Genomic DNA, 13,725 nt, shown 5'->3' with positions numbered 1-13,725 from the left:
GTGACGTCACATGGTATGGAATACGCCGTTGGCCAGTTTGGGTCAGCTGCCCTGGCTGTGTCCTGTGCCAGCTTCTTGTGCCCCTCCAGCTTTCTCGCTGGCTGGGCATGAGAAGCTGAAAAATCCTTGACTTCAGACTAAACATTACTTAGCAATAGCTGAAAACATCAGTGTGTTATCAACATTCTTCTCATACTGAACTCAAAACATAGCACTGTACCAGCTACTAGAAAGAAAATTAACTCTATCCCAGCTGAAACCAGGACACGGTGTTTAATCTTAATTTTGTTTGTGAGTTCATCATGATTTTCTGTTTTGGATATTATGTAACTAATATTGCTTGTATTAATGGTCCATTTTAAGAGCTGCTTTTAGACATTTTTGACTAAGGAGGGTGGAAGCAGGGATGACAGGAAAAAATTATAAAATTTCTTGGAAAAAAGCTATAAAGAACCTAGCTGCATTTACTCTGAGTAGTAGTAGAATTAAAATTTCTGATTTAGTAATTTGGTTAAAGTGTAGTAGAATTAAAATTTCTGATTTAGTAATTTGGTTAAAGTGTCATCTTGGCTTTATAATGCATATTAATAATTACTCTTTTTTCCCATCAAGCTCTTTTGTTGATATAGATAATTTCTTCAATTTGTGTTATGATTGTCTCTAATCACATTAATTAAACTGGTTAAAGAAATACATAAAAAGAAGTCTAGATATATTAAGCAGTGTTGTTTGTGACGTGTTAGGGATAATTGTTCCTTCAACTTGGTACTGAGCCACTCTCCCACCATGTGATAAAGAACATTGCTACCTGAATTGCTGGGTCTGCTTCACAGTGCTGGCTGTCATAAGACTAATTCAGTGCCTAGTGTAGAAAACTCTTCACCATAGGACTGACAGAAATTCCTCCAGCCTTGCCACCTTTTTTCCTGCTTTATGCTGACTACTTGGAATGGAAAGGATGGTGTAGCTGGCTGTGCAACCGTTACACTGGTAGGGGTTTAGCATAAAAGGCTATTTTGTTGAGGTGAGGCTAAACTTTTTGTGTATTTGCTTTGATCAGAAATATTAATGCATACACATCTAGTTCCTACAGTTCATTCTGCAAAAAATAAATAGATAGGTGCTCAGATGTTCTAATGAATTTTGCTTGATCAATTTTCCTTATTTAATAATCCTTCTTTTAAGAATGCTCTTATGTGGTATTGCTAGTAAGGCAGTTTTTTTATCTCAAAGGTCAGTGTTCTTCATTGATTCAGTAGGTGAAGTCATCTCTGGGCTGAGCATGAGTATGACTGGTAAACAAAATGATTCACATTAACAGCACAAACACATGGTTATTAACAACAGCCGTACTCGTTGTTTGATGTTTGCTAATGAGTGCAAACTCATTTAAACTCTCCTTACTGTGTGTAAGGAGAAAAAAAAAAATTGTAATGTTCCATGTTTAATACTTTTCTTAGAAAATACATGCAAACTATGAACTCCAGTATAAGTATTGAGAAGGAAAGTGGTGAGAGTGTAACTGATTTGAAAATCACTGTCCCCATTTTCATTTTAATGAATATTCTCATGTACTCCATACTTCTATTAATATTTGTGTTGAAGTTGTGTAAGTTTACACAGAAAAATACATAACAGGCTATCTTTATTTCTAATTACTAAAAGCAAACCAATTTACTTTTTGTGTCACAACCAGTATTGATTTTTGCTCAAATCATAACATCTTTATAATATTTGAAAGTGAAACTTCTAGCTTACATTTGGTTTCTTTGCTGTAAATAAAGGTGGCCTTCTATTAGAGGTAAAAGATAAAAATGAGTGTGACATAGCCATTTAACAGGTTGTTACCTGGCCTGAAGTGCTCATCAAGGCTTTCTCTGTAATCAGTGGAGAGAGAATGATCTCCAAAGCACTACTCATACCATCTATTTTAGGCTGCACTTTCATATTCCCATTCATATAAACAATATCATCACCAAAACCGGTAGCCCTGCCCTGATGGCTTTTCCAGCCGTTGTGCTGTTCCCTAGCTGGTAATTAGGTGAACATTTGTGTGACAGTGTGATGATTTTGAAACTCAGCCAAGCTAAAACTTATCTGACAAAAAAAAAAAAAAAAAGGTTTTTGTTACTTTTAACACAGATAAGAATGGAAATTAAATTAGATAGAAAACTGTAAAAAACTGAATCATGAAAGCACTTGAATATGTATTTTTTTAAGCATGTTTTGAATAGACTCTTAATATGAGCCGACTATTTCATTTGCAAGGTAGCTAGGATGTTATATTCTGAGTCATGTATTACTTGTTTGTCTCTTCAGTACATCTGCAGAAAAGTGCTGGATGGAACAGTGGCTCTGCATACACACAAGCAATTGTGCATATGCATGCAATGCCCCTGAACGATGAGTGCTCCTGTTTGCCAGTAGTGCTCAGCGCACATACATGTACATTACCAGCAGTATCACATACAACTTTTCAGGTTGGGAAAATGGGAGCAGAGCCCTTTTTTATATAAGTTCCTCCTTAAGAAGCTGGTAGTAGTTCTGAAAGGGAGATTTTTGTAGATAAGGATTGAATAGGCTGGTACCTTAATTACTTGCTTTTCATGGTCATATTGGAGGTTTACACAGTCTTAAGTGTATAGTGAAGTTGTATGAGTGAGAATTGAAATTACTGAAATAAGGAATTACCTGAGCTAAAATTACTGTGTTTTTGATAGAAATGACCCAGGTGATTAACATTATAGGAAACTGCATAGTGCCTGGGATATCTAAAGCACGCACAAAAAGATTACTCCTTAGCTTTGTTTTAGCAGCAGCAGAAATATCAGGCAGATCTGAGTTTCACTGAACTGCAGGATCTCACTGTTTCACTATCAAGTTTGTGCATTCTTTTTGTTTTATAAAAACACTGCACAAAATTAGACTCCATATTCATGCAAATGCTGTATTTCTAGACTATGAAGGGTAGACAAAACACATTTTTAAAACATTTCCTACTTAGATGGTGTATGTGTCTTCAAAATGAATGTTGCAGATACTGATGTCGGAAAAGAAAATTCATCATTTCTCTGTAATTCAGTTTCTCTGTGTCCCCCACTTGGAATTTTGGACTGCACAAAATGTAGATCATATAATCAGTGTTTTATTGCACAGGCAACAGCTCTGTCAATGCTTGCGTGGTCTATGCAGTGTGTTGTTGGTATGTGGAGTACAGTGGAAATCAAATACATGCATCTCTTTTTGAAGTGTAAGTACAGAGGAAAAATGTTATGCTTTGGTTGTCTTTATCTTAGTGAATTTAATCCATAATCAAAACTTCAGGAACTGTAAACATACCAAAAAGTATCTTAGAAAACAAAAGTGTGGTGCTGTGTCCCCACTGTAAACAGTTTTACTTTCTGTGTGTCTGTATTGTCTTCAGCTCTCAGACCAGCTCTCAGTTTCTGGCAAGCAGGGAATTTATATTTCAAATATATTGTTCTGAAATACAAATACCCATAATGTTTAGCTGGTGTTTTGTGAAAGTTGATTTGTACCACAGTGCTACATCTGGTGGGAGCAGGCAGCCTATGCTTTGGAGTTGAGACCTTGAGACACAACTGTAAGCACAAATCTTCACCTGGCTCTCCACAAGGATAGCTAGTGGATTCCCGAGATTTGAGCCTGGGTATTTTAAGTTCTTATGCCATGTAGCTGTATTTGTTTAAAAAAAAAAAAAGTCAATCACAGCCTTCTCTTCCATTTTTACTTTCAGTATGACCAAGTGACCTATTCTTTGCAAATTAAAAAAAGTCGTAAAAGAAGTGCATGGCCCTTCTATAAGACTGCTGTCATACCCTGAATCTAAAGCAAAAGGCATCATTTCTCACCAGAGGTAGGAACACAATATGAAACGCAGAGTAGATTTTTGGCTGCTTTCCTTCCATTTTTATGTATTATTCCTTAAGGTCTGTCCCTGAATCTAGGACATTTTTATATACCTGTAGGTAACATTTAAAATTAATGGCAGTCTTTCAGTTGAGTTTAATGGGATCTGCTGTATTTTATCAGATCTCAACTATGAGATGGGGTATGCATACAGGGAAATCTTAAGACCTTTGTTTCTCCCTGGATGAGCTGCTTAGCAGATAGTCTGCTGCTGCCAGCAGGCTGCTACTTCCCTTCGTATTGTGGAGGGCGGAGGCATCAAGCATAGACAGAGATAATTGATCAGACCAAGATTACAGTGTTTGCCACTAAAATTAGCATCTACCTACACTTGTCACACTGTTGTATTTTATATAAGGCAGCTATTTCCGATATGTATTTTACTTTAGTCTTTTACAGAGATGCTTGCTGTAGCAGTTTTTCAGTATTTTCCTTTTGATGGGTTCAGGTGGCTGAAAATGCAATTCCTTATGAGTCCAGAAAAACTGAGATTTTTTTTTAAATAGCTGTGTCAACTTTCCACCTTAAATAACCTTCCTTCCTTCCTTCCTTGGCCAGCTTTGTTTTTCAGGCCACAACACAGCTGTGCCCATGTAAACCATTTGCTGCATCTCAGTAGACCAAGGTTGGCTTCAAGAGCACTTTTTGGGAACAGAGTTAGCTATTTACGTGCATTATTTTGTGGCCATATATATTAAGCTCTTTGGGACAGGGTTTGGCTTCGTGTTGTGTCTTGCGCAGCACCAAGCAAGAGTTGTGAGCTGTGTGGCAAAAAGTTCACCATCTGATTCCCTGCAAGTGTCAGCTACTGGTTTGCTCCCATGGTGATCACAGCTTTAGGGTCTGCTTCCTCCACACCCCTTAGATCAAAACAAACCTTTTTTTTGAGTTTTAAGGTATGTTATGAAGCACATGTATTAGATGTAGGTTTTGAATAGAAAGACATGCTGAACGCTAGCTATTTTGAGAATTTTTTTTTTTCTTAAATTTTAGGTGTGAATTCCTCATGTGCTGACAGAATTTGGTGCTTCTATAATGTCTCCTGTATATTGGGCAGGCAAGAGATTTGGAGGTGGATTAGGGTAGTCCTGTGGTTCAGTTTTGTCCAGCAAAGGGAGATGGCAAGATCCAGTTGTCACTTAGTAGTGGCATGAGTTATAGGAGCTTCTGCAGTTTGTTGCTGTGAAGGAGAGGGAGTCTGGAAGAGCACATACCAGGTTTCCCTGCATATCATTCCTCCTCCACCATTGCAACATGGCTCAGGTGGGGTGTGCAGCAGATGGCTGTATGGCTTCTGGATGCCATGAGGCCTGTGAGAACTGCTTGAGTCCTCACCTCCAGCTCCCTTGGGCTGTCCCTGTGGTATCTGAGAGGTGGTCAAGGTTTTAGGATGGGTGACAAGAATAAGGTATATAAACAGAAGAGTATGATGATATTTTATCCCTGCTAAATTTGAAAAGACCTCACTACTGTTCATCTGCAGTCCCAAATAGGTTGAAAATTGTTGTTTCACATTTTTCTGATTGGTATTTTGTGTACTGAATACAGATGAGCATGCACACACACATACAATCTACAAATCTATTAATGATTATCCTCTACCATTCTCTAAATTTTTTCTTTTGCTGTCAGATGGGTGTGTATATTAGCTATGTGCACATGTGCATTTACCTGATTCTGTTGGTAGTGTCTTGTTTCTGAAGGTCAGCATATTTACATATACATTTGATGGTGTGACAATGCTGAGTTTTGTTTAAGGGTGGTAATGAACAACCTACATGGTAAAGATTCTTATCCTTTGCTTTCCAAGTGGTGTTGCAATAATTAAAAACATGCTTTAGTAGGCTCTTAGAAGTTGATTACAAAAACTATAAGTTTGCTAGATTTGCTAGATTTTTCTATGCTAATGTCAAGGAGGTTTATGCTGCCAGTTTATAAATGGAGAAAATACTGACGTATAAATATGCTAATATTGAGCAGCAGTTCAGTTGCTTCTGTATCCTGCAGACAGGCAGCCTAATCTGGTGAGATTTGGATTTAACATGCAGATTATGAGGCCAAACCTCCTCTTTTCATCAGACAGACCCTCATTTTCTATAGTAGGGTTTAGCATAGTTAAATTGTATTTTCAAATGGTTGTTTCAGCCCCCTATCTGATTAGGGGTGGTTTGCTGATTTAGGAGATTTTACTTTGTCTTCATGCCTTATTCTGACCCATCTGAAAGTGCATTTGCTTTACTTCTCCTGGCTGGCTGCATAATAGCAGTGTAGGGATTGTATTACACTTCCCAATCTGTCGATATGGAGGACTGGGTAAGAGCATAACAAACCAGTATTGCCTCAACTCCCTGTCTCCAAGGTAAGGCCAATCAGCTTTTGTTGAAAACAGCAGTTGGGGATTGCTTTATCTCTCTTACTTGTTTTTTAACTTCTTGGTGCCAGATGCTTCAGTGCATGCAGTGCCAGGAAAAGACTTGTGCTCCCTGGATTAGTAGTGTCACTTGTGCACAAAAACATTTCAATATTGTTTTTCCCCGATCCAGTAATGAGTTTGATGTGGTAGTTAGGACTCCAAACATCATGCTTTCTGTCTCTAGGCTGGAGTTTAACTTATTTTGTGTTTCCAGCATCTTTCACGTTGTGACAGTTTTTCACATTTCCTTATTAAAGAACTTTAACTATCTTTTCTGGTTCAAATCCTGTGCCTTAATCGCTTCTTAGTTTAGCTGCCGTCCTTCTGGCTGAAGAGAAACAAGACAGGATTTCATCTAGACCCTGCCAGTGTTGTTTTATAGTCTTTGTGAATATCTAGCCACATACACTTCACAGGTTTTAATATAAATAAAAATTTGGGGGGCAGGAATCACTTTTCTAACAGCAGTTCTACTCTTCGAAGTAAAAAGATTCTCTCTATGTGTGTGCTTTCCTATGAAGGCTGAGAGCATTTTATTTTAAAAATGGAAAACATGGCCCTTGTGGATCTCCAGACTGCACAGTCTGAACATTGACTAAAGTATTCTTCAAAAAGCCACTGGGGATTTATTACTCCTGATTTACAGCTGGAGAAAATGAGGAGATTGTTTAGTTGGTGGCAGTACTTTCACTCTGCTTGAGAACACAGATTGGATTTGAGAAATGGGAGATTCTGAACCTTGTTCTCCTTTTCACTAGTGCACAACCTGTCACAGTTGAGATAGGCAGATTAAACCTCTTAGCTGATTACAGTTGGTTTAAGGCTTTTTGGTTTGTATTATATATCTGTTCTGTTCAGAGATGTGAGTGAGAAATAATCACAAAATGTGTAGCTTACATTCCAGAGTTTCCTTGGGCTGTGTTTCTGCAACTATGGATGATGCAATGCAAAATACATGGTTTCTTCAGGAGGATGCACTGAAGATTATGGCACTGGGTTAACACTTGATTTGTGTTCTCAGGCCTATAGCAGCCTACTATGTAACTGTAGGGAAATCACTTCCTTGCTCACTGCCTGATTTGTTCTGTCAGTAAAATGATAATACCTATGCTATGTAATTTGAGACTATTAAGGAGTTGAAGAAATTGCAGAAGACATGAATGCTGTGGCTCTGACGGGGACATTAGTACAGAGTTAAAATGGAAATTTGCTGAAAAACCAGTGAAGTTAGCAAATGTTGACAAAGATAATTTGCACTTTAAAAAGCTAGTTATGTTTGCATAAATATGTGCATATGTGCACACAGATGAAATACATGTAACATGAGTATGGGTATATAAAAAATGAGGTTTTTTCCCTATTTCAGGCAGTTTTAAAGCTTTAGCACTTTATGCTTCAGCAAACTAATGGTGTTCACTTGCACTCTGAAAGTGAAGTAATAGATTTGAGTCTCTGCCTGTTTAAGACCTCCTTGGAATTTGGAGAACTTGGAAAACTCATTTGTAGTGTTTAATATCACTTGAACAGGTTCTCATGTTGAGTTTTAGTTTCTACGGAAGCAGAGAGAGATCAGGTTGGGCAGATGAACATCCACCCAGTGTGATACAGAACTGAACTAATCTGCCTGTCTTCTGAGTCATTGCTTGGCCCTCGATCCTTTTTGCTAGCCAGCAAAAGATTCATATATGTTAACTTGGTTCACAGACTTGCACAGATTTTTGTTCTTTCTCTATTAATTTCCTTTATTATTACTTACTTTTTATGAAGTGATAGAATGCACAAACCAACCAGACTTGAACCATGTTGTGGTAGACATTGTAAAATATAGTAAATGGCAGCATCTGCCTCCAAGAGTTTTTACCCTAACCCACCCTCCCAAGATCCTGCAAACATGCTGCATTTGTGTAAATTTATGAGTGTCCGGTGTTGCTCTGATTATTGTATAATTTACGACACAAACATATACTTCTACTCAATCAGAAATTTACTATATGATTATATAAATTTATTTTCCTTCAGAGCAAAACAAAAAAATTACATTAGTGTAAACCAGTTCCAGCGAAAGCTTGAGAGAGAATGCAGGATTGAAAAAGACCTTTATGCATCCAAAACAATAAGAAGTTTGAAAGGCCTATATCTTCAAAGAGAAGGGTTTATTGGAGGGTTGACCACTAAAGTGGTCTTCCTCCCTTATTGTAATTTATAACTTCTAAGGCATTAAAAGTTCTTGTCAGCCACGTCATTAAAAAAAATCTGAACTGATGTAACTTTTTTTTTCATGTAATGCTACTGCTTTAAAATAATTTTTCCTCAATATTTTTTGTGAAGGTGTTTGTGATGACAGTTACAAAAGAATCATGGTTGCTGGAATTCATTATGAAACATGAAACAGAAGATACTATAGCTGAGAGCAGCTTTTTTTTTTTTTTTTTTTTTTTGTCTTAAAGCAGGCAAATTACAGATTTCTCTCCTAGGAGACAGGTAAAGACAGAGTACCTGGAGAAACCAAAAGGGAGAGAAATTCAGTTAGCCCTGTAACTGTAAGGGAGCTATAACTAGAAAAATATGTCCACAAAACAATTGGTTCGAAGTCAATTAACTTATCTGCTGCATGTGATTGCAGCTCTCTTCACTTCTCCATGTGCAATGACTCATAGGTATGTTCTCGGATTTCTGCTAAAAAAAAGTCTGAAGTGTAATGATCTTAAAACAGGGAGGTCATCTTTATTTGAGGGAAGATCACTTTATGTTGTTTACTCCATGTTGATATTTGGTGTTGGTGTAGAAGTAAATTATACTGGGTAAAGGTCGACATTACACAACTGAATTTCATGTATATACACAGCTTAGGCTGTATATGTTTTGTTCTCACCAGTGCAGTTCATCATAGTGTGATCATTGTGGTTATCTCAAGAAAAGGAGAAAAAACGCTTAGTACTATAACTCTAGCTGTTGGCTTTTCATGTGATACATACATTTCACATTTTTTATAAAAGTGTTGTACTCATGAGTATCATGTAGATTCATTTGTACATCTCCAGACTCATTCTATAGTATGTATGCTATAGGAAGTATTACAGACATGTAAGTTTCAATTAATTTAAAGAAGTCTCTTTAGGGGCACAAATGGATGTGAAAGTTTAGCAGAGACAAGCCCAAGCAGTGTGGGTGTTAGTTTTGGGGTGTGGTAATTTTTTTTAGTAGAAGATTACTGTGCTACTACTCGTCTAAGTGTGTACATGATAACTTCAAGGGGAAGAAAAGATGATTTGGAGTAAAGGGGGAGATTGTATAAATTTTGAGGGTTTAAAAACAACCTAAACCTTAGACTGTGTATTATTTTAAATCATATGAAAAAGAGTATTTTTTTGCTGGCGCATTTTATAGTTTAACACTAACACTTAAAGACTTTTGTGCTTTGTGTGCAGGTATATGTCTCGAGTCCATGGTATGCATCCAAAAGAAACCACACGTCAGCTGAGTTTAGCAGTCAAGGATGGTCTTATTGTTGAAACCCTGACGGTGGGGTGTAAAGGGTCAAAGGCTGGTATTGAACAAGAAGGATATTGGTTGCCAGGAGATGAGATTGTGAGTATAAAGTCTTTGAGAAAATAAATCACAATTTCTGGTATCTTAGCATGAAATTTGTTTTAATTTCTATTTAAAGATATTCATAGATGCTGTGTTGGTGGTTGTGAACAAGGAGGTAATGCACTCTTAAACTTTTTTAACCTTTTCTATTCCATAGAAGCTCTTTCTTCTCGAATTCTGAGTTTTCTGCTATGAAACACTGGCAAAATCCTTTGCTCAGTCATCCCTCACTTTTATGTAGTATTCTCTTCTACAGCTGTACAGGAAGACAGTAAATATTATTGGTATTACTTGAAATCCTCAGACGTCCTCAAATCCCAAAGATGGTATCTTTAAAAAAAAAAAAAAAGACAAGAATTTTTGATTAATCTTGCTTTAATCTGAATCTGAGGAAGGAAGAACTCCTCCCTTTCAAAAGCGCAACAAGAAGTTGTACATTTATATACAAACACACATGAAAAGATGTGTTTTACAGATATTTGTGAGAACCAGGGCATTAAGTTAGGAACGATTGTCTTAGCAAATTAGTTACAAGCATCCAGACACTGTTCCATTGGATGTGTAACATAAATATTTAAATAGAGTTAAACAGGTTGAAAGTTATGTGAAGGGAAGAAAAGCATGTGTTCTCTATCCCTCCATAGCTGAGATGGAATGCACTCACAAAGTTAATTGAGAATAGTCCCATAGAGTAGGAAAAAACTTGCACAGTTGCTTTGCCTTGTTCAGAAGCCCAGTCTCTGTATTTAAAAGACCACATTTTCGTAATTCAAAAAAGAGTTTGGCAAAGTTCTAAAATACTTGAACTAGGAACTGTTGCTTTGGAATATAAATTGCATTAAATACTGGTAAAATGGACAGCATTGTCTCAGACATAGATAATAATTTAAATTTTGAGGAAAACCAGAAAAACTCTACAGGAAAATAAATTCTAAAAAGCACCAAAATACTCACTGCATTATTGCAACCATCAATAAGATCCTGAAAGTGACATAACAGATTATTTTTTGGTTTAAAGTGAGAGAAATAGAAAGTGGAAACAAGCAGTATCCATAACAGAAAACATTATGGTTAAAATTATCCTAGTTACACTAATTTAAAGTATTGAAATATGTATTTAATGTACGTTGTGTCACTGTTAAGATTCTCATTCTAATTTCATTAGAAACCCTCAAGCAAGACTTTAAAGGGTATGTAGCTTTGTTTTCACTGTTCTTCCTGGAAGTAAACATTTCAAAATTCCAGCTTAGCTCTTTTAGGTATTTCTTATGTCGGTTTTATCTGTTTAGAGGTGATGTTAACTGTGTTGACTCAACATGACATAAAGTCTGAAATCTGTAGTTATCTCAAGTACTCAGTAAGTTTGTTTCCTCTATTGCTAAGAGCAAAAATAAAATAAAATCAAAATGCCTCACAATAGCCATTTCTTAAATGGTCATTCAAAAAATGTTCCTGCTACTTATTGGCAACATTTATCTAATGAAACTTGTAAGATAACCAGCATGTAAATTCCCAGTGAGTCATTAGAATTATGTAATTATGTTATCTCAGAATGAAGAGTTGTCTTTGACTTGACTGAAGATGCTGCTTAAGTCACATTATGAATAGCCCTTTGGTTAGAAGTATTGACTGTATTTTCAGCATGACTGCTAATCACTGATGCATTGCGCTGTGTCCATACATCTGATGGCCATCTCAGTTGTTTGGAACACCAGTGCGCACTTAACAGTTTTATGCAAAAATAGGAATCAGCTTCTGATCCAGGCCATGTTTCAACAGTACCCAACCTCCAACTTCTTGATCCTAATACTGAATGAAAATGCTGCAGGCAGATGAAGCAAAACACATTGACTTGGTATAAAGTCATTCTCTTTGTTCTTTTATTAAAAAAATTTTAATGAGTAACAAAGTGTCATTGTCATCACTTGACATCAAATCAAGTATTTTTCATTCTCCAACGATTGGTGCAAAACCATGAAGTTGGTATGTCCTCTACATTGAACACACTGGATAGTTTTACAGATGCTTTGTCTGCCCTTGATCAAGATGCAGTTTGTAGTTCTTTGTAATTCAGTACTGCTCAGATTTGGTACTAATGACTGTTGAACCATGAGCTCAAGTTGCACCTCAGTGAGGACAAACACACAGAAGTCTTTTCGGAGATCCACTTGTAAGAGATAGAGCGCTATGAAATAAGTGCTATTGATGTTGGAACAGGGATATCGGGTTCATCAAACTTTAGCACTTACAGACAGACCCTTGACCCAATTGTCAAACTTGGTTTGACTGGTACTGCAGGAACTTGGAAAGCTCATAATGTGAAAGAGAAAGACTTGAGAACTGATCCACCACCTATAGACATCAGTACAAGAAAGCCCTTGGATTTTAGTTTGTTTTCTGGCACCACAGTGGAGGTCAGTAAGGACCAGCTGTTTCAAGGAGTTAGCAAAGGGACACATTCCTGTCGTCCCTTCCCCCATTTTTTATTTGAGTATTTGCTTGGGGTTTCTTTGCATTTTTGAATTTTAGGGTCTAAATCTTAGCATTTTAAATCCATATTCAAGTAAATAAATTACTGGCCTGGGCCGCAGAACTGCTGAGCACCTGTATCTGTTACTTATATAGGTTCCTGACTAGAGACTGCCGCAAGGCCTGAAAGTACTGGTTTTAATGATGACTGCAGACTGATTGCTAAATGGTAACAATAATTGAAAGTATACAGATTATGAAAACACACCTCTATTTGGAAAAGATTCATTAGGTAATATGTGGTGCTTACTTAACATGTTTCCAAATATTTGCCCTATCAAATACATTGACCTAATGATAGATCTATGCAGTAAGGACACGATCTCTGACAGGGTTACTCTTAGCCTTCAGAGGAATGTATTAAAAAAATTATGCTACTTTGCTATCATTGTTCTATCAGTATGTTGAAGCTGTGGTAAAAAAAATGAAGCAAAATCTCATATATTTAGAGATACCATGCAAAAGAACAATCTGAGCTGCAAAGGCAAAACAGTTTGAGGGCATCAGGAGGCCCTTCCAAAGGGGACAACTCGTGTGAAAATACATATTCTGAAAAACTAGGAAAAAGAATGATCAGATTTAAAAGAGTATGAAATTGTTCTCTTTTTCTACCAGGTATATGTGGGAGAAATATTTTTATATAAGGTACTAAATTTAAAATATGGAGTCAGTTGCCAGACGTACTGTATTCGAACTGATATTTAAGGGTTGGTACCTATACAAGAACTTTGCTGCAAATATTATATCTCCAGGGCTTGTGCAGGTATTCATTTTGTTTGCTCATTTGCCATCTATACAGCTGTTTTGCACATTTTCAAAATGTGTTCTCATCTTACAGGCTTTCTCATCTTGCAGATGATTAACGCAATTGACATAAAATAAATGAGAGAAGAAATTATTTTCCATTGTTATCCAGGATTGTAGTTAGGAATTTTGCATTTTCACTGTTTGTTGATGCCATTATTATGCAGTTCAACAAAATCTCTGCAGCTTCTTGCCTTGCAAGGGAAATGTCAATCCTGAAATCTGGTAATGGAAGTTTACTTTTTCTTTCTAAAAGCTTTATTTCTATTTCTCACAGAACTTGTGGAATCTGGAAGTGTTATTTATTATCAACAAGAAAGAAATTATCTCCTTGCTCTTTGGATTTAGAATAAAATTTGCAAATCAGTGTTCTTAACTATGTTTTCAATGCAGTCGATAAAATAGAAGGGAAATGTAGTTCTTGAAGAAAAGAATCATGAATCTCCTTACCTATTCAT

At 36.6% G+C, this 13,725-nt stretch overlaps 1 protein-coding gene across 7 annotated transcripts in view; it reads left to right on the top strand.

The window, feature by feature from the left end:
- The window catches only part of ZMYND11 (zinc finger MYND-type containing 11), a 109,496-nt gene that overhangs the window by 54,855 nt on the left and 40,916 nt on the right, over positions 1-13,725 (top strand). For all 7 annotated transcript variants that reach the window (XM_030007733.1, XM_030007731.1, XM_030007732.1 and 4 more), the window contains exon 3: positions 9,772-9,931. In XM_030007733.1, coding sequence (XP_029863593.1) covers positions 9,772-9,931 — 160 coding nt within the window. The remainder of the gene's footprint in view (positions 1-9,771; positions 9,932-13,725) is intronic.

The sequence above is a fragment of the Aquila chrysaetos genome, chromosome 3 (assembly GCF_900496995.4).
Source record: "Aquila chrysaetos chrysaetos chromosome 3, bAquChr1.4, whole genome shotgun sequence".
Taxonomy (NCBI): Eukaryota; Metazoa; Chordata; class Aves; order Accipitriformes; family Accipitridae; genus Aquila; species Aquila chrysaetos.
Note: the sequence above shows the minus strand (reverse complement) of the source record. Positions and strands in the feature narration are given on the sequence as shown.